Genomic DNA, 26731 nt, shown 5'->3' on the forward strand with positions numbered 1-26731 from the left:
TCCTATTATGGTTATCCCTCAGCTCGATAAAAAGGTCAAGTTTAAATATTGCCTAAATATGCAGAGTAGCCACACGTACCTGAAATTAACATTTTACTAACCAGTAAAGTGCACTGGTGAAATTTAATACGTGTAAAAGATTTACTTCAATAGATAGAAAGATGAACACTTCAATTTAATAAATTTTGATTTATTGCTGTGTTGAAATAATTTCTTCTTCCCTAGCCCCTTCTGAGAACCTTAAGAAATGTCCATTGCCCAAAGATGAAGCAGGCATTATATGGGACAGTATATGCTTCTCCTTTCTATTGCTACAGCGGAGGGTTTTCATGAGTTACTACTTTTTGCACGTCGTGGCTGACATAAAGTCTGCTCAAATCCTTGCATCAAGGTAGGTTGAAAATGAATGAGTCTTTATGTAAATCTAGGGAAATCAATGATACATTATTAATGTCTCTGATGAAGAGTCACTGACCTGAAACGTTAACTCTGCTTCTCTCTCCACAGATGCTGAGTATTTCCAGCATTTCTTGTTTTTATTTCAGATTTCCAGCATCTGCAATCTTTTGCTTTCATACATTATTAATTTATTGAATCAAAATTAACTTAATAATGTCATTAATATAGTCACATTTGAATTAATTCCTGATCATGTTCAACCATCTGTTCAAATATCCTCCCAAATATGTAAATATTAATTGCTTTTTACTTTTAGGGAAGAGCATCATCAGTCAATGCCAAAATTTTGTTGCATCAGCAAAGCTCTTTTCATTACACAAGCTTTAAGTTAGACATAATTTTTAAAAAATATATTTTGTTTACTATGCATGTTTTATGTTCTATTTTAGAGGTGCAGAGCTGTTTCAAGCTACAATTGTAAAAGCTGTAAAGGCCAGACTTGAAGAGGAAAAAAAGTCAATGGATCAACTCAAGAGACAGTATGATTTTTATAAATGCACTTTTTCATGTGTCTATTGCGACCTTATGTTGAATGTGATAAGATTAAGAACCTTTGCTTTGTGTATTGGCTGGTGATGTGCCATTCACACACAAAGATATGTCTTCTCTTATCCTAAATAGGATGGATCGCATCAAAACAAGACAACAAAAATATAAAAAAGGCAAAGAGAGAATGCTCAGTTTGACTCAGTCAGTAGATGCGCAAGGTCCACAGGTGAAGAAGGAAGATGATGATGATGAAGGTATTTTAAAACATGCAATGGGATGCAATAAAACAAAATTTGTTGCATGCACTTGTTAATTTAATTGTTGACCGGCATCATTTATATTATATCACAGGTCACAACAGTTGTGGATGAGAAATGTGATCTTCCCCTTATTATTTCACCAATAAGTTACAGAATTTAGAGCCACCAATGCACAGGGATTAACAAATTATGTAAAGAAAATTTGAATTTATGTGTACACAAACTTAATTCAAGTGTAAACTGCTGATGTACCGTTCTGATTTACTTCCATTAAGAAGACAATGGAGATGGTTATGACCTTTGGGCGACCCAGCAGCAAAGCACAACAACTGGTAGCCCATACCCAGAATGAAGAGGCAGCCATGATTTGGAGCACCACTAGGCCACTTAGATTGGACCAGCCAGCTACATTGGGATGCCTGTTTAGCACCCTGCAGCTTGCCAGCTTTATACATGGTTAAGGCTTGTTAATATCAACTGTCTCAACCACCATCAAAGTAAAAGCATTTGGGGAGTGGGGGATTGTCAGGGTCATGGAGGGTGGCAGCCTGGAGAGGTGGGGCCTTGGAGGAGTATTGCTGCCCATTGAACTGATTGGAGCGTGCATGGTGTACACTCCCATTATTTACAACCTAAAGTGGCAATCAGAGTCTAGGACCTGGATTTGCCTATCTAAAGAGGTCTCTCACCTGAAGCAGATGGGCATGTTGGGCATCCATTTCTAGGCCCCTTTCAAGAAGTGACCAGCCATATTGGCAGGGTTAAAGAGGTGGTAAGGTTACCAACCCATTTGGAGGCTGTTTACTACTCCATTAACACCAGGCAAGTTAAAATCGATCCTCATGTGGGGAAAATTTCCTCTGTTAGCTATTTGCAGGAATGCCATCAATGTATTCTTTACATGTAATTATGTTTTCAATGCTAATAGTGAGCAGAGGAAATAGTTCCTAAATATGATTCAATTATCATTCTATTGGAAGCACAACATCCTGCAAATTTATGACTCTGTTATCTAGATCCCACTGTATTTTTAGAACAATATTTACAAACATTCAAATTTAAACAATGCAGTCTCACTTTTACCTGGAGTATTATGCAAGCCTGTAGCAGTAGGTTGGGTTAAAAATGGTTACACTATTTCATTGTAGTTGATGTGAGTGGCCAATATTCCTCTGAGTGATATGAAGAGGTAATCAAACTGACTGTGTTGATTAACATTTTATGGAGTAGCAGGGATTGAAAGCTGTCTTGGGCAGTGGTACAAACAGGGAGTCCTTTTTATACTGCCTGATTTCCATTCAAAAAGAACATGAGGTGGTGTGTAAAGTGGGCTGTCAATTTGCTATTTCCTGTTTTGCACTGCTATCCAAAATGAATTTTACCACCACCCCGAGAGTTCTTACAAAACCAAGTGACAATTTTTAATGATTAATATGTGAAATACTTGGTTTAAAAGAAAATAACCTTAAAATAATTCTAAGACCTCTACTTTTATTTACTCCAATAATCCAAACTACAATAATGCCACTCCATAGGCATCAACTGCACTGAAAAAAACTATTTGACTCAAAACCTACTCTCTGAAAAAAGTACTTATTTTGCAAAACAATTTCAATTGTGGATTGTTAAATGGGGATTGGTGGATTTGGGCTGCATTCTGTCATTTTCCTCAAAGCAGGATTTCATCCTAAACTATGCTACTAATTGATGAAGTGATGAAGGCTGAAAGAATCCCCTAATCATTAAAATAGCCAATAAGACTCACAGACGGAGCATAGCTAGTGTGGGAAATCTAAAAATATCACACTGATACAGGAGGGTTGCGCTCTGAGATCAGGTGCAGAGCACAGGGCTTGATTTTAACCCTACCTGACCAGCAAACACAGGCCAATTAAAAATGAACGGGTTCCTTACCCGTTCATAACTCAATTCTTTTGCACCATGTATGATTTTAAGCCACAGGGTTCCACAGGCACATGAGGTGCCCACCTAAAACAGGCAGGGGTCTCATGAATTTATGGCAGTCTGAGTCCTATTATGTGAAAAAAATCAGTTATATTTTAACTGGATCGTGAGCAGGAAATATGCCATAGCTTTCCCCTCCAGGTTGAAGCAGGTGTGCAACTGGTCTGCAGACATGTGTGGCCTTTCAAGAAACATGTAAAAGTTTGCTTAGTGATGCCAGGAGGAACAGGAATGCTTCTCCAGTCCCCACAAGGAAAGTTGCCGCCTCACCTGCTCTGGACTTCCCACCTTCCCTTTACAACACCATCCCGAAACTCCCTTCCTGCCACGTACCTGCAAACTGATCTCCTTCTGCTGGCAGATGCTCTGTGTCCTCTAATTCCCAACCATGCCTTTGGCCTGGGTTTTAAAAGAGCCTGAGCCTAAAACTTAAACAAGTGAATGTGTTCCCCCCATCCCATGATTACTCGGAATCAGCTCATGTTAAAATCGACTGCGTGTTACCAGGGAAGAGTAGTTGGATGTCTACACTGAATCTCCATAAATTATAGCCAATCTAGAAATACTGGAAGCTGAGACTGATTGCCCAAAACAGAAAGTGTTCCATTTCCAGCATTAATATCTTCAGCTTAATATCTGCAAAGCTCACAGAGGAACACATTAAATTTTGCAGTAAGTATTGCAAAATTCACTTCTACTGTGATCAAAAAGTAAGTAATTTTCAAGACATCCTTTCCAGGTGGTAGATTGCCCTCCTGTTATAGAACCCACCAGATTTTCATCCCATTGGTTTCAAATAATTATTTACTCCACTGTTTTCACAGTAATATGTTTCTTACCTATTGGTACACAGCCATAAGTATTTCACTAAATTCTGTTAAAAATACTGTTAGATATTATTTAAATGTTAGGCCACAGGGCATATTTAGGCTAATATAGTTGATAGAAAGTTAGAATCTGTAATGCAATCAAGTACCATAGAGGCATAAGTCAAAAACCTAATAAAATTGTTAATGATGTATGACCTGAAGGTACAATGCTTTACTTGATATATAACAATTTTATATGTAAAATTCTGCCAGGGTTTACTAATAAATGATTTGGTATATATTACAATAACAGTTATAGGCTGTTCACAGCAATTTTATAGTGAGAATGATTCATATTCATAATTGATCTTACCCAGTACTTCAGTAACATGAAATTTGTGATCAACATCAACGTACTTTACAATTATGAGCCTTGTGTAAGAATGTTAGTTTTCCAATGCAGAATTATTAGAATTTGTGCTTTTGTTTAGTTGATACATAATTCATCCTAATTAAATGTCAGTTCAATTTCATTCATGCCAGATGCATAACAAATTTTTATATTTTTACCAAATTTTTAATTGCATTTCCTTATCACAAAATGAATGTCACACTTGAGAATTGTTAAAATAAATATTTGTTCTGTTTTGAGCCTTAATTAAGTTTCAGCCTAGGTAACAGGCCAGTTTCTTTGCCCTAGGCACTAGAGTTATGAAGGAAAATATATTTGGCTCTGGCTCCCACTCCTAGAGGGTCATTTTCACTTTATTCTTCAGTGGAGAGAAAATTTGGATGGGACTTAAAGCATGCGTTGCACCTGATTCTATTAGTTTCCCGATAGGCGGGCTAGGTTAAAACTTCCCCCCGAATCATTAACCTTTGCTGAAAGTGTATACATGTCTGGATGCCAGAAGAGAATAGGGTTGAACTCTTCTTTTGGTAGCCCCAATATTAAGTAGCCTGCTGCCACTCTCATTCAGGGTCACACATGAAGAATGGTCACTTAGGTGAGGTGAACAATAGCTATCTTTGAAACCCTGGGCAAGATTTTAACTCACTCAAAATACAATCACTTAGAGTTAAAATCGAGCCCCATATCCCAATGTGAGAACTGGGGAAGGAGAAAAATATCAGCAAAAAAACTGCAGTACACTTCTCATTTTCTGACTCACGCAGACAAGCATTATTAGTCCTAATGTCATTAACTGGTATGCAGCCAGTTAAAAACAACTTTTCTTTATTATAGAAATTCTTTTTTGAGTACTTGTTTTCTGTTTTTATTAAGTTGCTCTTATCAGTACATGCTGTATTAATGGAAAAAGCCTAGAAAATACTGCTGGCGCTATCAGTGAACAAATGTTTAATATGTTTCTATGACATTCCTCTGACCACTAATTTAATGCAGGCTTTAACCTGTTTATTTTAAATGGGTAATGTCTCTGCTAAAATAGGGGATAGAGGCATGTCATATGAATTGCCAACAATAATTGCTCGGCTAATATTAGCACAGCTAATATTTTAATAAGATGCTCTGATTCACATTTGTCTGGAGGTGAAATTAGTTGAACTAATGTCAAATTGTTGAATCAGCAATGGTGAATTCACTGACGTTTTATTTTTGTTTACTTTTTAAGTTTCTGTTAGCAAGAAAGAAAAGAATGAGCAGTCTTTTATTAAAAGGTTTAAAAACAGGATTAATAAAATAGATTAATTTGGAATATGAGATGCATAGTAACAAAACAATAATAAACATGCACTGTGATATGATAGAAAATTCTTATTTTTTGGAAGACTTGTTGCATCACATTTGAAAACTGATAAATTATAATAGGTGTGCATGTGTTGTTTATTTAATTTTTAAAACTGTTAGAGCAGAGAACTCAGGCTTCTAGCTATGATCACCTTTCTGACAGAAAGTACACACTTCCAAAGTTAAACCAGAGGTCAGTGGACATAAGTGTAGCAGAAGGATCTTTAAAGTGTGCTTTTGTTTAATTTACTTTATGACACAATGAAATACAGGTGCATCTCTTTGTTAGCAGATTATAGAATTAACAGAATAATACAGCACAGAAGGAGGCCAATCAGCCGATAGTGCCTGTGCTGGAGGAGATGAAGGAGCTGGTGGAAATACTCAGAGGGTCTGAAAGCATTTGTGGAGAGAGAAACAGTTAATATTTCAGGTCTGTGATAAAGGTCACAGACCGAGAACGTTAACTCTCTTTCTCTCTCCACAGATGTGCTGGACCTGCTAAGCATTTCCAGCATTTTCTGTTTTTATTTCAGATTTACAGCATCTGCAGTATTTTGCTTTTGTTTTGGAGGAGCTGGTCCCTGCCAATGTATTTTCTGGCTGTGTGACTCCATTCATTCATTAGTTTAATTGAAAAGACTCATTTTGGATGCTATGTGTTCTGTTGGTGCACTAGTTGCCCTATCTTAGCTGGATTGTTATGGGGAGAGGGACAAGTAAATATTCATTCATCTTGGATAACTCCAAGATCAATGGGCATTTCTGATGACCAATCAGTGCGTATCCTTCTTAGGAGAGTCAGGGGCAAATGAGGTCTCTTCTCAGTCATGTTTGGCCCAAAGATGATAGTGGTAGACTGGAATAGAATCAATCCATTGTCGCAGTAAATTTAGTATCTGAGGATTGCTCAGCTAACTGGGCATGCTCTTTGTTTGGACTTGGAGAGGGTGACTTGTCACTGAAAGCTGAAATTGTTCCCTTTGGACTCAGATAATCCTGCAAAGCTTAACAAGGAGATAAAAGCAAAATACTGCAGATGCTGGAAATCTGGGAAAAAAAAGAAAGTGCTAGAAATACTCAGCAGGTCAGGCAGTATCTGTGGGGAGCGAAGCAGAGTTAACTTTTCAGGTCTGTGACCTTTCAGCAGAACTCCTCTGATGAAAAGTTCTGATAAAAGGTCACAGACCTGAAACATTAACTCTGCTTTTCTCTCCACAGATGCTGCCTGACCTGTTGAGTATTTCCAACACTTTCTGCTTAACAGGGAGCGTTGTCCTGGGGAACAAGCAGCAGAAAATACACCAGAGCTTTCTGCCAGTAAGGTGCAAAGTTTTAGATAGTTAAACTCGAAACATCCGTACACAGATTGGGCTTCTTACCAACCTGCTCTTTAGGCTTAAGTGAAAGAGGTGTGTTTCTACACAAGAATATGTGCACTCCATAAATGGCACACATAGAGCTGGATTTTTGTTCCCGGATCCCAATCACGTCGTTGGGATAAAATGCAGGTTGTGAACACACAAACGCCAGGGGCGGGGCCTGGAGGAAGATTTGGAGGAGGTGACCAATCACTGCCTCTGGGATGGCGGGTGGGCTCCTGAGTCTGGAGGGTCAATAAGTAGCCGTCCAGCACTGGAAGATCAACAACCTCACCGTTAGAGGTGGGTGTTGCTGAAGTAAGTGCGCAACCAAAGGTGCCTCAAGCTTGAGGTGCCCTCTGAAGACCTTTTAATATTAAAAATAAAATGTGAGCACAGCTAACTGTCCAACATTGTGCAGGGGGTTCCCCTCTACAGGATGGCACACAGCCACAGCTGTGACCCTCTAGCGATCACGGCTGCAGGGCGGGGTGAAATTAAAGGAGGCATCACTGGCCCCATGGTCTGCCACCGGGAGGTGCCTCCATTCATCCGTCGGGCTTTGGCCTCTGTGGTGGGGGGCCCATATGCCATCTGGAAAATTCCAGATGCTGTGTAAAGAGTGTCTCAATAGGCACTTTAATTGGCCTAATCAGCTACCTGCTGCTGGCAAGCATGTAGCTTTCAGCTCCCCAGAAGCAGCCACTCTCAAAATAGGCTAGAGGCAGGAACATGCCAGCGGACTGGCGCGCTGTCCGACAGCACAAAACTGCTGACACACCCGCCTCTGGTCCCGCCACCGCACCTCTATGAAAATTCAGTCCATAAATTCTATTAATATGTATTTTTCAGTAATTTGTTGGTTTGGAACCTTTTAAGCATGGTGATGGGTTTCTGTGTATGCCAGGTACCTAGAATCCAATAAAAAAAAAGCAGAGGGAGGTAGCCTGCCCACCAAGCAGTTTCGGAATAAGGAATGATGTTGAGAGAATGGGGAGAAACCTTAACAAACCTGGGGAAAAGGGTTCACATATTAAGGAAATGGTATCATGAGAGAAAAATGCAATAATTAAAGTAAGATACCTATGTATTATTGAAGCATTGTTTATTTTTTGCATGAATTTCTTATTAACATGTTACTCCATTTGTAGTCCTCATAAGTTGAAACTCCACTAATATCGAACATGCCCACCTGATTATTTTGTTTTTGTTTTACAAAATTAATATTTGGACCTATTTTATTTTAGGAGAACCAGAGAAAGACAAAGCCAAGGGCAAAAAAAAGCAGTGGTGGCGGCCCTGGGTTGACCATGCTTCTAGTAGGTTTGCCTCAATCATCTGTTAGTTATGTGTGCTAATCATGTACCAGATTTCCTTGAATAGACAATTGCATTTTTTTTATTTTACTTCTAAATAAAAGTTAACAAATAAAAATGTTTTATTTAAAACATTGCCTATCCTAGTTTGATTGAAAGCATGAATTTATTTTAGCCACACTGTTGTTATATTGACGGGCTTTATGGGTCAGTTTCAACCAAGGATGGATGTGTGCCAATTTGACATGCATATAGATCGTTCTGCACTAACTCACCATGATGGTAAGGATCCATGTTGAATGGATTATCAAAAGTGAAACTGCAGTCTGTTAAAGATAACAATCTAACCATTTTGCATGACACTGTGCTTCAAGTAACCGAGTACAGTCCACAGCTGTTAATTCAAAGTCATCCTTTGCCTGACAAATTTTGAATCATCCAATTAAGCCATTTGAATAAAGCAGCATAGCAAGGATTTTCTGTATGATTTCAATTTGAATTGACAGATCATTTACATTAAGCAACTTCAAGTTAAGAGTAGACTAGATGCATAAATGATTAGATGAAAGCCAATGTGTGAGCTGCCTTTGTGCCATCCATTTATCTATTGTGAACCCAACATGGAAACTGAAAATCAATGGGTGATTACTGAAGAACGCAGCTTTTTGGTTTTATTGATGTTGTTTTCTGATCTGTAAAGCCACCTGTGTGAATTAGTATTGTTTTCAATATGTTAATGTACACAGGAAAGACAACAATGTTGTTCTGCGAGTCTGCAAGAAATCATTACTTGCAGCTGTTTGTCTCAATCAAACAGCCTATTTCTCCTTTATTTAAATTTTTGGGTTAGCCTTTACCTTTATGACTCTGTTACTAAATGAGGCATGAAAGTAATGCAAGTCTTGATCTATTCAAGGAAATGAGGTATCTGTTAAATGTGTGACACCAAACCAATTTGGTTATTTCGGAGGCTAAGGTCAGTTCTGGGATGCTGTGAGTTTTCATTAAGAGTGTGTGGATCTGTCAGGACCTTTTGTGATTGCTTGATTTTCACAAAGAATTGTCATTAATTTTGCCAACTGTTTTTTTCTATCTATTTATTGATTTTAAAAAATGGATTTTCTTTAATATCTTTAAAGGATTTGGCTTGGGCAAGTTACTGAGCTTCTCAACAGGAGAATAAATTTTATGCATAAAAGTTGTGGCAAAGCCATAGAACATTCTTTATAAATGTGCTAACAATATTCTGACATCTTAGGCTGCATATTAAGAATCTACCACAGAAGTAGGCAGCAGACGTAAAAAAAAAATGTGCCCCGCCCGCACGGGCACCGTATCACGGACATTTGCATGCCCGTGGCGTCCGTCCCCGCGAAGACATGCAGGGGGCGGGCGAGCCATCGCAGGCAACGGCATTTGGCGCCAGTACGCAGGCGAATGTGCCATTTTTAAAGGGCTTACAGCCCTTCATGGATATTTAAAAATTAAAGGACCAGGTAAGTCACATTGCACCGAAACATATTTTCATGATGTTAGAATGCATTTTCCCAGCCCCCCAGTGGCATTTCCGGCCATTTGTGTCCTCCCCCCGCCTCCAGAATATGAATACTTAGAATTTGCCCTTTCCCTCCTCCAAAGGTCGGCAACTTTGCCCTTTACCCACTCCCATCATCACTACCCCCGCCCCCCCAACCAACCAATCCGCATCATTTTAACCTGGCTTCCCCCTCCCGCACGCAGAAAAAAATACCCCCCCACATCCCCATCCCCATCCCCACAGGTGCTGCGCCACGTTTCCCCAAATGGGGACACGAAGGCAGGGCATTGTCAGCCACCCAAATGACGATTGGTGCGGCAATTTAGGAGGCAATTGGACCCTTATTAATTCAGATATGTAAAGTACTTTCCATATTTAAATAGGGGTTCCATCGTTGAGCGGCAGGGCTGCCTCCACGAGGCCTCACCGCCGACGCTGAGATCAGCATGGGGCCTGTCGGGGTCGATGGTGGGCCTCCGCCGTACCGATCTTCATTACCCACACCCACCAACGTTCCCGACGGTGGAGGGGCTTTAAAATTCAGCCCCTTGTGCACAACAGAGAAAATCCCTCTGTTATTTCAGCTGTGCCTTCAACTACAATTCTCTGATTCTGTCAGCCCACCTTTCTAATTAAAGAACAAAGAACAAAGATAATTACAGCACGGGAACAGGCCCTTCGGCCCTCCAAGCCTGCGCCGATCCAGATCCTCTCTCTAAACATGTCGCCTATTTTCTAAGGTTCTGTATCTCTTTTCTTCCTGCCCATTCATGTATCTGTCTAGATACATCTTAAAAGACTCCATCGTGCCCGCATCTACCACCTCCGCTGGCAATGCGTTCCAGGTGCCCACCACCCTCTGCATAAAGAACTTTCCACGCATATCCCCCCTAAACTTTTCCCCTTTCACTTTGAACTCGTGTCCTCTAGTAATTGAAACCCCCACTCTGGGAAAAAGCCTCTTGCTATCCACCCTGTCTATACCTCTCATGATTTTGTACACCTCAATCAGGTCCCCCCTCAACCTCCGTCTTTCTAATGAAAATAATCCTAATCTACTCAACCTCTCTTCATAGCTAGCGCCCTCCATACCAGGCAACATCCTGGTGAACCTCCTCTGCACCCTCTCCAAAGCATCCACATCCTTTTGATAATGTGGCGACCAGAACTGTACGCAGTATTCCAAATGTGGCCGAACCAAAGACCTATACAACTGTAACATGACCTGCCAACTCTTGTACTCAATGCCCCGTCCGATGAAGGAAAGCATGCCGTATGCCTTCTTGACCACTCTATTTACCTGTGTTGCCACCTTCAGGGAACAGTGGACCTGAACACCCAAATCTCTCTGGATATCAATTTTCCCCAGGACTTTTCCATTTACTGTATAGTTCACTCTTGAATTGGATCTTCCAAAATGCATCACCTCGCATTTGCCCTGATTGAACTCCATCTGCCATTTCTCTGCCCAACTCTCTAATCTATCTATATTCTGCTGTATTCTCTGACAGTCCCCTTCACTATCTGCTACTCCACCAATCTTAGTGTCGTCTGCAAACTTGCTAATCAGTCCACCTATACTTTCCTCCAAATCATTAATGTATATCACAAACAACAGTGGTCCCAGCACGGATCCCTGTGGAACACCACTGGTCACACGTCTCCATTTTGAGAAACTCCCTTCTACTGCTACTCTCTGTCTCCTGTTGCCCAGCCAGTTCTTTATCCATCTAGCTAGTACACCTTGGACCCCAAGCGCCTTCACTTTCTCCATCAGCCTGCCATGGGGAACCTTATCAAACGCCTTACTGAAGTCCATGTATATGACATCGACAGCCCTTCCCTCATCAATCAATTTTGTCACTTCCTCAAAGAATTCTATTAAGTTGGTAAGACATGACCTTCCCTGCACAAAACCATGTTGCCTATCACTGATGAGCCCATTTTCTTCCAAATGGGAATAGATCCTATCCCTCAGTATCTTCTCCAGCAGCTTCCCTACCACTGACGTCAGGCTCACCGGTCTATAATTGCCTGGATTATCCCTGCTACCCTTCTTAAACAAGGGGACAACATTAGCAATTCTCCAGTCCTCCGGGACCTCACCCGTGTTTAAGGATGCTGCAAAGATATCTGTTAAGGCCCCAGCTATTTCCTCTCTCGCTTCCCTCAGTAACCTGGGATAGATCCCATCCGGACCTGGGGACTTGTCCACCTTAATGCCCTTTAGAATACCCAACACTTCCTCCCTCCTTATGCCGACTTGACCTAGAGTAATCAAACATCTGTTTCTAACCTCAACATCCTTCATGTCCCTCTCCTCGGTGAATACCGATGCAAAGTACTCGTTTAGAATCTCACCCATTTTCTCTGAGTCCAAGCATAACATTCCTCCTTTGTCCTTTAGTGGGCCAATCCTTTCTCTAGTTACCCTCTTTCTCCTTATATATGAATAAAAGGCTTTGGGATTTTCCTTAACCCTGTTTGCTAAAGATATTTCATGACCCCTTTCAGCCCTCTTAATTCCTCGTTTCAGATTGGTCCTACATTCCCGATATTCTTTCAAAGCTTCGTCTTTCATCAGCCGCCTAGACCTTATGTATGCTTCCTTTTTCCTCTTAGCTAGTCTCACAATTTCACCTGTCATCCATGGTTCCCTAATCTTGCCATTTCTATCCCTCATTTTCACAGGAACATGTCTCTCCTGCACGCTAATCAACCTCTCTTTAAAAGCCTCCCACATATCACATGTGGATTTACCTTCAAACAGCTGCTCCCAATCTACATTTCCCAGCTCCTGCCGAATTTTGGTGTAGTTGGCCTTCCCCCAATTTAGCACTCTCCCTTTTGGACCACTCTCGTCTTTGTCCATGAGTATTTTAAAGCTTACGGAATTGTGATCACTATTCCCAAAGTAGTCCCCTACTGAAACTTCAACAACCTGGCCGGGCTCATTCCCCAACACCAGGTCCAGTATGGCCCCTTCCCGAGTTGGACTATTTACATACTGCTCTAGAAAACCCTCCTGGATGCTCCTTACAAATTCTGCTCCATCTGGACCTCTAACACTAAGCGAATCCCAGTCAATGTTGGGAAAATTAAAATCTCCTATCACCACCACCCTGTTGCTCCTACATCTTTCCATAATCTGTTTACATATTTGTACCTCTATCTCACGCTCGCTGTTGGGAGGCCTGTAGTACAGCCCCAACATTGTTACCGCACCCTTCCTATTTCTGAGTTCTGTCCATATTGCCTCACTGCTCGAGTCCTCCATAGTGCCCTCCTTCAGCACAGCTGTGATATCCTCTTTGACCAGTAATGCAACTCCTCCACCCCTTTTACCTCCCTCTCTATCCCGCCTGAAGCATCGATATCCTGGGATATTTAGTTGCCAATCATGCCCTTCCCTCAACCAAGTCTCAGTAATAGCAATAACATCATACTCCCAGGTACTAATCCAAGCCCTAAGTTCATCTGCCTTACCTACTACACTTCTTGCATTAAAACAAATGCACCTCAGACCACCAGTCCCTTTATATTCATCATCTGCTCCCTGCCTGCTCTTCCCCTTAGTCACACTGACTTCATTATCTAGTTCCTTACAGGCTTTTGTTACTACCTCCTTACTGTCAACTGACCTCAATTGGTTCCCATCCCCCTGCCACATTAGTTTAAACCCTCCCCAACAGCGTTAGCAAAAGCACCTCCAAGGACATTGGTTCCAGTCCGGCCCAGGTGTAGACCGTCCAATTTGTAATAGTCCCACCTCCCCCAGAACCGGTCCCAATGTCCCAAAAATCTGAACCCCTCCTTCCTGCACCATCTCTCAAGCCACGCATTCATCCTGACTATTCTTTCATTTTTACTCTGACTATCACGTGGCACTGGTAGTAATCCTGAGATTACTACCTCTGAGGTCCTACTTTTTAACTTGGCTCCTAACTCCCTAAACTCTGCTTGTAGGACCTCATCCCGTTTTTTACCTATATCATTAGTGCCTCTGTGCACAATGACAACTGGCTGTTCACCCTCCCCCTTTAGAATGTTCTGCAGCCGATCTGAGACATCCCTGACCCGTGCACCTGGGAGGCAACATACCATTCGGGAGCCTCGTTTTCGACCACAGAACCGCCTATCTACTCCCCTTACAATCGAATCCCCTACGACTATAGCCCTTCCACTCTTTTTCCCGCCCTTCTGAACAGCAGAGCCAGCCACGGTGCCATGGACCTGGCTACTGCTGCCTTCCCCTGGTGAGCCATCTCCCTCAACAGTATCCAAAACGGTATACTTGTTTTGGAGGGAGATGACCGCAGGGGACTCCTGCGTTGCCTTCCTGCTCTTTCTCTGCCTTTTGGTCACCCATTCCCTTTCTCCCTCAGCAATCCTAATCTGCAGTGTGACCAATTCGCTAAACGTGCTATCCACGACCTCCTCAGCATCGCGCATGCTCCAAAGTGAGTCCATCCGCAGCTCGAGAGCCGTCATGCGGTCTAACAAGAGCTGCAGTTGGACACACTTCCTGCACGTGAAGGAGTCAGGGACATCAGCCATGTCCCTGAGCTCCCACATTGAGCAAGAGGAGCATGACACGGGTCTGAGATCTCCTGCCATTTTTAATCTTAAGCTTAACTTAGTTAAATGAAAAAGGAACGAAAAGTTTTTACCAATCACAATAAAACCAGAGAAATCGAAAAAGCCTTACCTTATAAACACCCCACCGAGTCCTTTTTTTTTGGTTAGAGGAGGAGGGCGGGTGGGAGACACGACAAGTGTGGTGTCTCGGGTTCAGAAACCGCCCAAATATATAGTGTTTTACTTACCCAGCAGCCCCCTGGCCTCCGCCGAAAAACAAAAGGAAATTAAATTTACTTTCAAACTGACCTTCCCAGCTGCTCACTCGCTCACACTCTGCTCCCGAAAAAGCTGCTGCAATGAAGCACTTACTATTTCAGCGAAAATGAAAACTAAGTGATAAACATAAATAGATAGAAAAACAAATGAAGTCAATGACAATTTATTTTAATTATGGGATTTTGTTTTATAGGGGTATATTGAATTGGTTATTATAAACTATAAATTTCAAATGGGTATTTGTAATACAGTGCACTTGTAATTAATGCATAACTTTGACAAAAAGTTTCTAACTATTATTTATAATGATTCAAAAAGTTAGCGTGCATATTGTCTTTTATATAATTTGGTATATATCCAGGTTTGCTTTGTTATATGGCTACACCCAGTCAAATGTAAATCTGAAAATTTAAAACTTACAAAAGAAGCTTGTTGTGTATTGTGTTATGCTGAAATGCTGCATCATTTTATGTTGCCTGTTGGACAGATTTTATATTATCTGAGTTCCATTGAAATGCATGTTTCTGCATGGATTATTTAGAACTGAAATTTAGAAATATAATACTAAAAATTATATTTCTAGCAATTAATTTCTACTTTAGACAAAACTTCAATTGAGCCTCAGCCTCAACTTCTTACTTTCTTATTCACAGTACTCACACAGAAATATTGCCAGTCTTTGCAATATTTATTCTCTGTTTCTCCGCCTTTCTTCACATTTTTCAACTATAGCCATCCTTTTTGATCTGCATTCTGCTACTAATTCCTTGTTAAACTCTGTTATCCTGGCTACCTCCTCTTCTTGATTTTCTTGTGCATTCCCTTGAGTTGGATGTTGACATACAGGTAACTGTTTGGGTAGTTTAGTGCTGTACATTCTTTACACTCTGCTCTCAACTACATTATTGCCATGGTTTAATCTCTAATTTATCTTCTGTTTTATTAATGCCATCTAGTTAAAATGGAATCAAGAACATATTAAGAATTTTTTTTTTAAAGTACCTGGATGCATTCAGAAGTCCATAAAATTGCATAGCTTCACCTTTCATTGTGCCAGTAATGTTATCTTCTCCTGCTTAGTGGTACGAAGTGGAGACTACTATCTCTTTGAGACAGACAGTGAGGAGGAGGAGAACGAAGAAGAAGTAAAAGATGAAGACCAACCCAAAAAAACAGGTTTCCAGGTAATGTTCTGGAATTAAAAGCTAGTCTAATGATGGCCATGAAACCATTGTCGATTGTTGTAAAACCCATCTGGTTCACTAATGTCCTTTTAGGGAAGGAAATCTGCTGTCCTTACCTGGTCTGGCCTACATGTGACTCCAGACCCAAAGCAATGTGGTTAACTCTTACATGCCCTCTGAAATGGCCTAGCAAGCCACTCAGTACCTAACCGCTATGAAGCCAATAAAAAGGAATGAAACCGGACGGACCACCCGGCATCGACTTAGGCACTGGAAACGACAACGGCAAACCCAGCCCTGTCGACCCTGCAAAGTCCTCCTTACTAACATCTGGGGGCTTGTGCCAAAGTTGGGAGAGCTGTCCCACAGACTAGTCAAGCAACAGCTTGACATAGTCATACTCACGGAATCATACCTTACAATGTCCCAGACACTGCCGTCACCATCCCTGGGTATGTCCTGTCCCACTGGCAGAAGAGACCCACCAGAGCTGGCGGGACAGTGGTATACAGTAGGGAGGGAATTGCCCTGGGAGACCTCAACATCGACTTTGGACTCCATGAAGTCTCATGGCATCAGGTCAAACATAGGCAAGGAAACTTCCTACTGATTACCACCTACTGCCCTCCCTCAGCTGATGACTCAGTACTCCACCATGTTGAACACCACTTGGAGGAAGCACTGAGGGTGGCAAGGGCACAAAATGTACTCTGGGTGGGGGACTTCAATGTCCATCACCAAGAGTGGCTCGATAGCACCACTACTGACCGAGCTGGCCGAGTCCTTAAGGACATAGCTGCTAGACTGGGTCTGCGGCAGGTGGTGGGGGAAACAACACGAGGGAAAAACATACTTGACCTTGTCCTCACCAATCTGCCTGTTGCAGATGCTTCTGCCATTGACTGTATTGGTAGGAGTGACCACCGCACAGTCCTTGTGGAGACGAAGTCCCGCCTTCACATTGAAGATACCATCCATCGTGTTGTGTGGCACGATCACCGTGCTAAATGGGATAGATTTCGAACAGATCCAGCAATGCAAAACTGGGCATCCATGAGGCGCTGTGGGCCATCAGCAGCAGCAGAATTGTATTCAACCACAATCTGTAACCTCATGGCCCGGCATATCCCCCACTCTACCATTACCATCCAGCCAGGTTCAATGAAGAGTGAAGGAGGGCATGCCAGGAGCAGCACCAGGCATACCTCAAAATGAGGTGTCAACCTGGTGAAGCTACAACTCAGGACTATCTGCGTGCCAAACAGCGTAAACAGCATGCGATAGACAGAGCTAAGCGATCCCATAACCAACGGATCAGATCTAAGCTCTGCAGTCTTGCCACATCCAGCCGTGAATGGTGGTGGACAATTAAGCAACTAACTGGAGGAGGTGGCTCCACAAATATCCCCATCCTCAATGATGGGGGAGCCCAGCACATCAGTGTGAAAGATAAGGCTGAAGCATTTGCAAGAATCTTCAGCCAGATGTGCCGACTTGATGATCCATCTCGGCCTCCTCCTGAAGTCCCCAGCATCACAGATGCCAGACTTCAGCCAATTCGATCCGCTCCGCGTGATATCAAGAAACGACTGAAGACACTGGATACTGCAAAAGCTATGGGCGCTGACAACATTCCGGCAATAGTACTGAAGACCTGTGCTCCAGAACTTGCCGCGCCCCTCGCCAAGCTGTTCCAGTACAGCTACAACACTGGCATCTACCCTGCAATGTGGAAAACTGCCCAGGTATGTCCTATAAACAAAAAGCAGGACAAGTCCAACCCGGCCAATTGCCGCCCCATCAGCCTACTCTCAATCATCAGTAAAAATGATGGAAGGTGTCATCAACAGTGCCATCAAGCGGCACTTGCTTTGCAATAACCTGCTCAGTGACGCTCAGTTTGGGTTCAGCCAGGGCCGCTCAGCTCGTGACCTCATTACAGCCTTGGTTCAAACATGGACAAAAGAGCTGAACTCGTGAGGTGAGAGTGACTGCCCTTGACATCAAGTCAGCATTTGACCGAGTATGGCATCAAGGAGCCCTAGCAAAACTGAGGTTAATGGGAATCGGGGAAAACCCTCTGCTGTTTGGAGTCATACCTAGCGCAAAGGAAGATGATTGTGGTTGTTGGAGGTCAATCATCTGAGCTCCAGGACATCTCTGCAGGAGTTCCTCAGGGTAGTGTGCTGGGCCCAACCATCTTCAGCTGCTTCATCAATGACCTGCCTTCAATCATAAGATCAGAAGTGGGGATGTTCGCTGATGATTGCACAATGTTCAGCACCATTCGTGACTCCTCAGATACTGAAGCAGTCCGTGTAGAAATGCAGCAAGACCTGGACAATATCCAGGCTTGGGCTGATAAGTGGTAAGTAACATTCGCGCCACACAAGTGCCAGGCAATGACCATCTCCAACAAGAGAGAATCTAACCATCTCCCCTTGACATTCAACAGCATTACCATTGCTGAATCCCCCACTATCAACATCCTAGGGGATACCATTGACCAGAAACTGAACTGGAGTAGCCATATAAATACCGTGGCTACAAGAGCAGGTCAGAGGCTAGGAATCCTGAGGCGGTAACTCGCCTCCTGACTCCCCAAAGCCTGACCACCATCTATAAGGCACAAGTCAGGAGTGTGATGGAACACTCTCCACTTGCCTGGATGGGTGCAGCTCCAACAACACTCTCGAAGCTCGACACCATCCAGGACAAAGCAGCCCTCTTGATTGGCACCCCATCTACAAACATTCACTCCCTCCACCACCGACGCACAGTGGCAGCAGTGTGTACCATCTACAAGATGCACTGCAGCAATGCACCAAGGCTCCTTAGACAGCACCTTCCAAACCCGCGACCTCTGCCAACTGGAAGGACAAGGGCAGCAAATACATGGGGACACCACCACCGGCAAGTACCCCTCCAAGTCACACACCATCCTGACTTGGAACTATATCGCCGTTCCTTCACTGTCGCTGGGTCAAAATCCTGGAACTCCCTTCCTAACAGCACTGTGGGTATACCTACCCCAAATGGACTGCAGTGGTTCAAGAAGGCAGCTCACCACCACCTTCTCAAGAGCAATTAGGGATGGGCAATAAATGCTGGCCTGGCCAGTGTCGCCCACATCCCATGAATGAATAAAAAAAAAAATTCTGCTATAGTTTATCCAATAATAAAATTTGTAAAAAAAATTGAAAAACACTTGTGTCAGATTAAGTGCAGAAAGTAAATAAAAACTAAAATATACCCTCAGATCATTGAAATAAAAGCTATCAATGCAAAGGTCAATCAGCATCTGAAATTTAGGTCAACATTTTGGATCAGGCACTCGTCAGTTCCAATAGAGTTGTTAAGAGTCACACCTAAAAGATTAACCTATCTTTTGTCTTTCAGATGCTGACCGATCAGCTGTTTATTTCCAATATTTTTAGGGATCTTTAAATTTTCAGCATTTTTTTTTCATATTCGTTGATGGGGTTTGAGTGTCGCTGACAAAGCCAGCATTTATTGCCCAAACCTAATTGCCCTAGAGAAGGTGGTGTAAGCCACATTCCTGAACCATTGCAGTCCTTATGGTGTAGGTACACCCACAGTGCTGTTAGGGAGGGAGTCCAGGCTTTTGGACAGCAACAGTGTGGGAACGGCGATATAATTCCAAGTCAAGATGGTGTGTGACTTGGAGGGGAACCTTCAGGTGGTGGTGTTCCCGTGCGTCTGCTGCCCTTGTTCTTCTAGATGATAGAGGTCACAGATTTAGACGGTGCTGTCGAAGGAGCCTTGGCAAGTTCCTGCAGTACATCTTGTAGATGGTAAAAACTACTGTCACTGTGCACCGGTGGTGGCGGAAGTGTATGTTTAAGGTGATGCATGGGGTGTCGCTCAAGCAGGCAGCTTTGTCCTGGATGGTCTTGAGCTTATGGAGTGTTGTTGGAGCTGCACTCATTCAGGCAAGTGGAGAGTGCCTTGTAGTTTGTAAGTTAATTATACGTCTGGTCCAGTTAAATTTTTGGTCAATGCAACCCCCAGGATGTTGATGGTGGGGGATTCAGCGATGGTATATAATCATAGAATGTCTACAGCACTGACTGAGGCCATTCAGCCCATTGTGTTTGTGCTGGCTCTCTGCAAGAGCAACTCACCTAGTCACAGTTCCATTGGATGTCAAGGGAAGATGGTTAGATTCTCTCTTGTTGGAGATGGCCATTGCCTGACACGTGTGTAGCGTGCCTGTTACTTGCCATTTATTGTCATAGTACTTGTCCTTTGGCGTGTGATCTGTTCTTAAGAGTCACAGGAGTATAAGTAATATTCAAAATAAATGTGGGGTTTTATTATAATAGAACTGGAACATGTGTATATATATAATAGCCTTAACTGCAGGAACACATCTGAACATGTCTTACTATGACGGGCTCCACCCACCTATGTGACTCAATAGCACTTCCTCTGATTTAATCCCTAAAGGGAGTCCGCCCTTAAGGTCATCCTACAACATTTATCAGCCCAAGTCTGAATGTTGTCCAGGTCTTGCTGCATACGGGCACGGATTACTTCAGTATCTGAGGAGTTGCGAATGGTACTGAGCACTGTGCAGTCATCAGTGAACATCCCCACTTTTGACCTTGTGACGGAGGGAAGGTCATTGTTGAAGCAGCTAAAGATGGTTAGCTCTAGAACACTATCCTGAGGAACTCGGCAGCAATGTCTGGGGCTGAGATGACTGGCCTCCAAAAACCACAACCACTTTCCTTTGTGCTAGGTATGATACCAACCAATGGAGAGTTTTTCCTTTGATTCTCATTGACTTCAATTTGGCTAGGGCTCCTTGATGCCACACTCGTTCGGATGCTACCTTGATGTCAAGAGCAGTCACTCTGTCACCCCACCTCTGGAATTCAGCTCTTTTGTCCATATTTAGACGAAGGCTCTAATGAGATCTGGAGCCGTGTCCCTTGGCAGAACCCACATTGAGCATCAGTGAGCTGGTTATTGCTGAGTAAGTGCCACTTGATAGTACTGTCGATGATACCTTCTATCACTTTGCTTATGTTTGAGAGTAGACTGATGCAGCAGGAATTGGCCAGATTGAATTTTCCCTACTTCTTGTGTACAGGACAACTTTCCACATTGTCGGGTAATACCAGTTTTGTAGCTGTACTGGAACAGTTTGGTTAAGGGCGTGACTAGTTCTGTATTAAACCGGGATGTTGTCGGAGCCCATAATTGTACCAGTGTATTCAGCCATTTCTTGATATCAAGTGGTGTGAATCAAATTGGCTGAAGACTGGCATCTGTGATGCTGGGGATCTCAGGAGGGGGTTGAGATGGCTTATCAACTCGGCATTTCTGGTTGTAGATAGATTTTTTTTTTTTGTCCATATCACTTCTTTGTAGAGCAGCAACATGAGCTTCACATCTACATTCACTTGTCCAGATTACAGGACGTTTTGATCTCAGATGACAAGAGGAAAGATATACATGATATAAGAAAATGCTTCAAACTAGAATAGAGGGATATGTGTTTTCCTGTATGGAATAAGGAGGCAATATGGTTCTAATAGCTCAGACCAGACAAAGGCAGCTCAACACCACCTTCTCGAGGGCAATTAGGGATGGGCAATAAATGCTGTCCTAGCCAGTGATGCCCACATCCCATGAACGAATAAAAAAAAAAGTTATTGCTATGGCAGTGTTGTTCACTAAAGGCAGTCAACAACAAGTAAATAAACAACAAACAAATAAAGTACATTGTAATTTTAAAATTTTCACCTAAAATGGCTAATAGCAGAGTGACTGAGGGTAATCATGTTCAGAGACGTATCGCCCATCCAGGGATCAACAATATGAAAAGGAAAGGGAGAAAATTGGCAAGAAACAGGGAAACTCTTCATGTAAAATGTTTTCAAAACATCAGGATTTACCACAATGTATAGTTGGTGATGTAATAAAAGAAAAATACTACAGATGCTGGAAATCTGAAATAAAAACATCATTATAGTTGGTGATACACTGCCTAATGTTAAACTGTGCCATAAAGACCAAGAGACTTTCAGTGTGGACTCAGCCAGGAGGGCATAGCCCTGAGTTAAGGTAGAGAAAAATTAGGAACATAGAAAATAGGAGCAGGAGTAGGCCATTCAGCCCTTCGAGCCTGCTCCGCCATTCATTATGATCATGGCTGATCATCCAACTAGCTCTGATTCCTGCTCCTGACTATGAGCCAGTTGAACCATTGAAAATATGTCTCTGTACTGCTGACGGCAAAGTCATGATTGGTTATAAATTCTATAATGACACTCACTACTTCAGTTCACATGTGAAATATGATGATTTAATCAAGATACTCGGCATCTACTGCTATCCATGGAACTGTATGTAGTGTATGTCATGGTTTCCAAGAGCAGAAAGTAAAAAACGTAAAGAGAGAAAGTTACTGGAAAATATACCTTGATATTTTAAAGATGGCAACAAATTCTTTTTTGAGTTATTTAGAGATACAGTACTGAAACAGGCCCTTCGGCCCACTGAGTCTGTGCTGACCAAGAACCACCCATTTATACTAACCCTACAGTAATCCCATATTTCCTACCACCTACCTACACTAGGGGCAATTTACAATGGCCAAGTTACCTATCACCTGCAAGTCTTCGGCGGTGGGAGGAAACCGGCGCACCTGGCGAAAACCCACGCAGTCACCGGGAGAACTTGCAAACTCCGCACAGGCAGTACCCAGAATTGAACCTGGGTCCCTAGAGCTGTGAGGCTGCGGTGCTAGCTACTGTGCCGTCCGCACCTCAATTAGCTGCTTTGTTCCTGAAGAAGAGAAATAATTTCCTTGGGCTTTTCCCACTCCGTCGCCGTAACTTCAGAGGATTCCACAACAATTCTACTGAAGTTTAGGCAATAGAACGGGGGAAGCCCCAAGGAAGCACCTGGCGGAAAACTTCTAATTTGTAGATCACATGTTTCTGAAGACATGTTTTAGGAGAAATGTATATTCATCCCAGCAGTTGTGATGAATTGTCCACCAATGTGCACCTCCATCATAATGCGGCGCAGTGGTTAGCACCACAGCCTCATAGCTCCAGTGACCCGGGTTCAGTTCTGGGTACTGCCTGTGCGGAGTTTGCAAGTTCTCCCTGTGACCGCGTGGGTTTCCGCCGGGTGCTCTGGTTTCCTCCCACAGCCAAAGACTTGCGGTTGATAGGTAAATTGGCCATTGTAAATTGCCCCTAGTGTAGGTAGGTGGTAGGAGAATTGTGGGGATGTGGTAGGGAATGTGGGATTAATGTAGGATTAGTATAAATGGGTGGTTGTTGGTCGGCAAAGACTCAGTGGGCCGAAGGGCCTGTTTCAGTGCTGTATCTCGAAATAAATAAGTATGGCCAAGCAGGGTTGTGGATTCCTTCACAACTTTCCTGCTAATGTCATTTTCTGGATTAGCTGGGAGAAGAAGACCATAGAAAAGTTACAGCACAGAAAGAGGACATTCAGCCCATCATGTCTACTCCGACTGAAAAAACTTGCTGCCTGTTCTAATCCCACCTTCCAGCACCGAGTCCATAGCCTTGCAGGTGCATTAATTGAAAATAGTTATTGATGATCCAACCACTTTACTGGCAACTTGCTTTCAAATATTTGAGCCATTTTCAAATTTCTATGCATTTAAAATTGTATGTGGCGTTAATACAAACATCAGTTAGAAAGTCTGTACAAATGCATATTCTGTTCCTTTCCATCTTTGAATTGGAAATGCTGTTTGCTTATGATAACTGTTTGCCTTTTATTGCACCCAATTACGCAGATAGACTGGGATGTAAGAATATCTTCTTCCTGCATCAAATCATGATAAATAAAGTTTCAAGTCAAACTCTATTTTCATGATCATAAAGTATGTGAAGAAGTACTTTAATAATTGCTTACATCACATCTGTGGCAACGCTTTTAGATTGGCTTGTATAACTGAAATAATTCGACATAAATCACTGCAGATATACTACAGATATAAAGCAGGATTTTGTCAAGTATCTGCAACTTGCATTAAGTTATAATACTGTATATTTTTACTTAATTTTTATTTCTGGATGCTTCTTAATGCATAAAATACTGTACCATATTCTAGTAACTTTTTTTGTTTGCCAATGTCTAAGGTTAACTTTTATATAATTCATGTAGATCTCTGCAATGTTGATGAATTAAATACTTTGTGTTGAACTTTTCTATAATGTTGAAACTAATTATAGCTGATGATCAGAAGGTTGAGGTTTTTATCTGAGATTATTCACCAAAGGATTGTCCTTTTTTGTTATTTTCTTAAGATTTGGTGTCTGATTTTCATTTTTTAATTAAGGTTATGCATTCATTGTTGTAGACATTGCCAACCTATTTGTGAGCCAGGAAAAAATACAGCAAATTTCAAGAGTTTTTGTAAAAAGAGGATTGTAAGTTATTTAAATAGAATTTGCAACTTAAACCATTGCATTTGGTATTTAAATCTTTATCACTGCTCATTAACTTTTCAGTTAATTTGACATAATACCATTTATATTTCAAAAAATAAGCTTTTTCATGAACATTCTATTAATTAACAATCTATCAATTTTTAAAATGCAGCAACCACTACAGTCCGACAACCATCTTAAGATACCACATCACCCCAATCTTCACCGTATGTTCTAATGTTGATGTCCAGTATTGAGGCTATCCATATTGTGACCACTGCTTCTTCTTAGTGCCTCCTCACCCACCACAACTCCTGCAAACCCCAAGTTCCTCGCCTGCCCTCCACCTAAATATGCCCTCATCCTTCTTGTTCCTTGCAATTTCTCTCCCATCTTCGCCCTATTCCGCAGTTCCCTTATTCTGTCCATAAATCCCACCACCCTAGCTACTGCAGCCAAATTCACTTCTTCTATCCCGTGTTTGCCAATAGCACATCTGTCACCCTTTTCTGGTGCTGACATCACCTCCTGTTATTTTGCACTCCTTAAGAAACCTACCCTTCCATTTTCCCCAGCTACCACTATATCTCAACCTGTCATCCTCTCCAAAGTCCTAGAATGTGCTGTTACTTTTAAACTATGCTGCCACTTCTCTCACCACTCCAACCCATACACTGTATAAAGACTATACTGGTCAAAATGACAAACAGCATCCTGTGTAGCTGTGACCGTGGCTCTTTAGAAACATGGAAACATTGAAAAATAGGAGCAGGAGTAGGCCATTCGGCCCTTCGAGCCTGCTCCGCCATTCAATACAATCATGGCTGATCATCCAAACTCAGTAACCTGTTCCCGCTTTCTCCCCGTATCCCTTGATCCCATTAGCCCCAAGAACTATATCTAACTCATGCTTGAATATATTTAATGATTTGGCCTCAACTGCTTTCCGTGGTAGAGAATTCCACAGGTTCACCGCTATCTGGGTGAAGAAATCTCTCCTCATCTTAGTCCTAAATGGCTTGCACCTTATCCTTAGATTGTGACCCTTGGTCCTGGACTCACCTGCCATTGGGAACATCCTTCCTGCATCTAGTCTGTCCAGTCCTGTTAGAATTTTGTAGGTTTCTATGAGATCCCCTCTCATTCTTCTAAACTCCAGTGAATACAAGCCTAATCGACCCAATTTCTCTTCATACATCAATCCTGCCATCCTAGGAATCAGTTTGGTGAACCTTTGCTGCACTCCCTCCATAGCAAGAACACCCTTCCTCAGATAAGGAGACCAAAACTGCACACAATACTCCAGATGTGGTCTCACCAAGGGCTTGTATAATTGCAGCAAGACATCCTTGCTCCTGGACTCGAATCCTCTCACTATGAAGGCCAACATACCATTTGCCTTCTTAACTGCCTGCTGCACCTGCGTTCTTATTTTCAGCGACTGGTGCACAAGGACACCCAGGCCTCACTGCACCTCCCCCTTTCCCAATCTATCGCTGTTCAGATAATCTGCCTTTCTGTTTTTGCCACCAAAGTGGATAAGCTCACATTTATCGACATTATACTGCATCTGCCATGTATTTGCCCACTCACTCAACCTGTCCAAATCACACTGGAGCTTCTCTGCATCCTCCTCACAGCTCACACTCCCACCCAGCTTTGTGTCGTCTGCAAACTTGGATATATTACATATAATTCCTTCATCTATATCATAATATATATTGTAAATAGCTGGGGTCCTAGCCTCTGATTTCTCTGCTGCTTTCAACACAGTCAATCACTCCATCGTCTTCCAACATCTCCATTGAGGTCCAATCTTGGACTGCTGCTGTCAGCTGCTATTATTGGACTCAATGCAGGCCTTTAATGCCAGTGACTACTTCTGTTCTGCTCACATAGGGTGGAATCTTATCAGCCGCGTGGAGGCAGCTTTGGAGGCATTAGGGAGACCGATTTTAGAAAATATCTCGTTGTGGAGCCGACCAACGCATTCCCACTTCCAAGCGATTTTGCTGGAGGCAGGATGAGACCGACATCAGCTATCCACCCAGCAGCAGTGGATAGCTGATTAGGAGACACTAAGTGCCCACTTAGAGGCAAATTGGTGACGCTGCCAGGAACTTACCAGTGGCAGATGGCCACCCAGGGTAGCCTGCTAGCAGCAGGTCAGAGGGCCAGCAAGGCCACCTTTAATTCCCCACCGCCACTCCCCACCCCTGAGCTATTGGTTCCAGAGGACCACAGCTGTGTCCGCATGCTATCAAGTGGAGGAGCTCCCCTTCCACAATGATGGCCTG

General features: G+C 42.6%; 1 protein-coding gene across 1 annotated transcript in view; it reads left to right on the forward strand.

The window, feature by feature from the left end:
- The window catches only part of LOC137369779 (piezo-type mechanosensitive ion channel component 2-like), a 1207705-nt gene that overhangs the window by 1008184 nt on the left and 172790 nt on the right, over positions 1-26731 (forward strand). The window contains exons 29-33 of the mRNA XM_068031235.1: positions 226-391; positions 849-938; positions 1081-1202; positions 8344-8412; positions 15884-15987. Coding sequence (XP_067887336.1) covers positions 226-391; positions 849-938; positions 1081-1202; positions 8344-8412; positions 15884-15987 — 551 coding nt within the window. The remainder of the gene's footprint in view (positions 1-225; positions 392-848; positions 939-1080; positions 1203-8343; positions 8413-15883; positions 15988-26731) is intronic.

The sequence above is a fragment of the Heterodontus francisci genome, chromosome 5, assembly GCF_036365525.1.
Source record: "Heterodontus francisci isolate sHetFra1 chromosome 5, sHetFra1.hap1, whole genome shotgun sequence".
NCBI lineage: Eukaryota > Metazoa > Chordata > Chondrichthyes > Heterodontiformes > Heterodontidae > Heterodontus > Heterodontus francisci.